The 3988-nt window shown below is 46.8% G+C and overlaps 1 protein-coding gene across 1 annotated transcript; it reads left to right on the plus strand.

Annotated features, from left to right (window-relative positions):
* Positions 1-3068: 3068 nt before the first annotated feature.
* On the plus strand, positions 3069-3988 carry LOC136539037 (expansin-A31-like). The gene has a single exon (XM_066530964.1). The coding sequence runs from the start codon at positions 3072-3074 to the stop codon at positions 3834-3836; it is 765 nt and encodes a 254-aa protein (XP_066387061.1). The 5' UTR covers positions 3069-3071; the 3' UTR covers positions 3837-3988.

Here is a 3988-nt window from a genome sequence, read left to right on the forward strand (position 1 = left end):
GAGCGCTGTTGCGCACGGCGTTGAGCTGTCGGGGGAGCGCTGTTGCGTGCGGTGTTGAGCAGCCACGTGACCTAGCGGAGGTGGCGGCGACGGCCGACAGAGACGAGTCGCACGCGGCACGCGAAGGAAGTCGCAGGAGTTTGCGGGAATTTGCGGGTCCTGAGAGCAGCCCGCATTTGCTAGCAGGCTGGACCGCCTCAGCCCGCAACAGAAAAGGATGCAGGTCGCGGTTGTCCAGTGGGCCTGTTTTGCGGGGCGGGCCAAGCAGGCTTGCGGACAGGCCCGCGCCGCTTGCATCCTGAACATCTGGTATCTCTCGGCAGAACTCGATCTCATGGCACAAGGAAGTCCAAAGGGACGTGACAGATGCACATGACAGGCAGTTATGGAACCCAACCATTGGCATCGTCAACCACCACAGATGACACCCGCGCCGCTGACCCCTGAAAGAAAGCGTTACATTACATCAACTTGGAGCCAATGCAAGTCCACGCCGGCTGCATTGGAGCCATAGACTGTGCCAAGTGGAAAACAGAAACACATATACTATCTTATGAAGCTAATCTATAACATGGCAATTAAAGCTCATGGTTGGTTCAGCACTCACCTATAGCTAAACTATAACACACCATAATGAGATAACTCATACACCTTTGTTCTAAAAATCTTTCTTTCAGACCAAAGGTAGTCATATGGCACCTAGTTTTGAATTCACTTGAAGTAAAAAAAAATTAGGCTTAAATACTAATATCCTCTTGATGTTAATTAAGATCATTTGGCCCTAGGGGCGAAGCTGTATTGTGATTAGGGGGTGCAAATGCACCCCACAAATTGAAAATCAGTTATAATTACTAAAATTCCACCATATATATATACCCTCCATAACACAAGTCTATGTACCCACACAAGGCAAGCGACCCACTTCAATCTCCTCTAGCTTCACCACTGTTGGGCTCCTCTTAGATCTCACTTTAAGCTCCTTGCCAATCTTGAGTCCCGTGGTGTGTGGGCTTAAATGATGGTTTATGGCATCATAGATATTAATTAAGAGACCCCAAATCCTTATTTTATTTAATAAAATACAAAAGGAAATTGAATAAAAGTTATAATAAGTACAAGACCTACGACTTAATGTGTATAAAAATTGATGCAGCTAACAATATTTAAGTTTTAAAGTAAAAAAAACTTAGATTGATAGCATCATAAGATATGTGTGGTATAACAAATTAAGCCACCACAACTTAAACTTGGGTTCAAACAAAATGGGTTCGAACAAAATGGATAATGAAGACACATGAAGTGCCATGTAGAACCACAAAACTATAGATGTGGATGAAAAACATATAAAGTAACTGATAAGTTTATCAATCAGTAGAAATTATAGAGTATATATAAGTATATAAGTGTGTTAAATTAAAAATGGTAAACAAAAAATAAAGAAAAAGCAAATAGATAAGAAATTTTGATTAGTTATAGGTCGATCGTACGAAGGAAAAAATTTATACTTATATATGTCTCTCTTGAGATCTAGCACATGTAGGCGCAAAGATTGATGGACTAGCTTGTTAATCTAACTACAGCAGCCAGGAGCTAGAACAACGAAATGCAAGCATCAGAACCAATCATTAGCTCGAGCACGTCAAAGTCTGGTAGTTATGGGCATGTGCTGATGCACATAAAGTCCTGAATACAGCATCCATGACACGTTCCATCCGCATGCAGCATATATAAAGAGTTAATTTAATTTAACAATTCAATTAAAAAATTTACAAAACATCTAACGCCCCAAGGTATCATTCGAAGAAAGAACCTTAGCCTTCAACTATAACCGAGAAACGACCCTCTGAAATCTGTGCAGATAACCTGTATTATTTTATGGGTTGCCGCCGGTGATACATGGATGACTTTTAGTTAACCAACCTTAAAATTCATTCCCAAAGTCTAATCCAGATCCTAGAGGTATTCATGAGTTACAGTTACTAGGGTATGAAACCTTCCGCCAACAAAAGCACGATCTTTCCGTTTGCACATTGTTGAAGAACCTAAGAATCCTGGCTCTCATTTTACACGTCTCTAACAGTATGTCATTTTGGCTTTTTTATAAACATAATTTTTACTATGCATTTAAACTGCTACGGAGCTTCCTGATCAGGTATCCTTTGAATAAATTTCATCAGCCTTCGCTCTGCGGCTATCACCCATGAAGGAGGCAATGCGTGCGCTCTTCCCAGGTAGGTAGTGCTGGAAAGGTACGGCTGCGACTGTCACGTAGGTCGGGGGTTGGCCGCCTTAGTCGCTCAATTCTACGGCCGTATATTACAACATTAATGATTTTGCTTGCTTAGTGTTCCGGTCTCACTGTTGACTCGCTAGCAAGAATGGAAACATTGTTGTAACCTTTAAACTTCATGTCTGCTTAATGAAACACGGGCTCAGACCCAATCATGAAAAAAAAGGAAAAATCAAAACGATTTATAGTTTGGGAAGGAAGGAATACTTATAGTTTCAGAAAGTACACACGCTGTTAAATTTTAAGCCACATTATATTGTTCCTCCAATCATACAAAGACACATGCTTGATCTTTCATTCCACCATGAGACTGAGATACACGTACGGTGGCCCCAATCTAAGCCGGAATCCTCCATATAGATGACCCATTCATCCATCCACTAACGGTGCCAACTGACTGGTTCCACCCACTAAATTAAGCGCCGCGCCTAGTTGCAGTATGGAAAGAATATGTTGGTTGCAAAAACAAATCAGCACCCGCGCTCTCTGATCAACCGTTCTGCCATACTGTACTACGCGCAATCAAAGTCAAAAACTAGCGACATGAGATGCACGATCGACAGAACACCAACGACATTACCGCCGCTCATCTTCCCGCTTAATTAGTTTCGACAAGTTTCTTCAATCTCCAGCAGGCCACTTCCTCCTCCTATTTAAGCACTGAACCTAGCTAGGAGATCATCCACCACAGTAGCAACTCACAACTTCCAGATCACACGACAAGACAATCTGCTCCTTTTTCTGATTATTTCGTGCTCGTACTCGTAGCAAGGTCGCAGTCATGGCGCCCAGGATGTTGGTTCTGTGGGGTGTTGTTCTGGTGGCGGCGTCCGCAGCGACCAATGTGGCAGGCTGGTCGCCCGGCACGGCGACCTTCTATGGCGGGTCCGATGGGTCCGGAACCATGGGCGGCGCGTGCGGATACGGCAACCTGTACAGCGCCGGGTACGGCGTTAACAACGCGGCGCTGAGCCAGACGCTGTTCAACGACGGCGCGTCGTGCGGCCAGTGCTACGCCATCACATGTGATGGATCTGGATCACGCACGGGCAGCCAGTACTGCAAGCCCGGCAACACCGTCACCGTGACGGCCACCAACCTGTGCCCACCCAACTACGGCCTCCCCAACGGAGGCTGGTGCGGCCCGGGACGCCCGCACTTCGACATGTCGCAGCCGGCATGGGAGAACATCGGCGTCGTCCAGGGCGGCATCATCCCTGTCCTGTACCAGCAGGTCAAATGCTCGCGCAGCGGCGGTGTGCGCTTCAACATCGCCGGCTCCAACTACTTCCTGCTCGTCAGCATCCAGAACCTCGGCGGCAGCGGCTCAGTGGCAGCCGCTTGGGTCAAGGGCGATAGGACGGGGTGGATCCAGATGTCTAGGAACTGGGGCGCTAATTGGCAGGCTCTCTCGGGGCTCACCAACCAGGCGCTCAGCTTCGCCGTCACTAGCACAGGCGGGCAGTACATACAGTTCCTGAACGTGGCGCCGACGTGGTGGCAGTTCGGACAGACCTACTCCACCAATCAGCAGTTTTACTACTGATCCATCCATCGATCGGGACGAAGCTTTCTGATCTGTTTCTGTTGATCTTCATATAGTATATTGTCCGCATGGCAAGTGCCGACGTGCTGTGTCGTGGTTTTGGCAGAGTTATTCAGCGCCAGACGAACCGTGGCCGTGGCATGTTTGCTGTT

This window comes from Miscanthus floridulus, chromosome 2 (assembly GCF_019320115.1).
Source record: "Miscanthus floridulus cultivar M001 chromosome 2, ASM1932011v1, whole genome shotgun sequence".
Lineage (NCBI taxonomy): Eukaryota > Viridiplantae > Streptophyta > Magnoliopsida > Poales > Poaceae > Miscanthus > Miscanthus floridulus.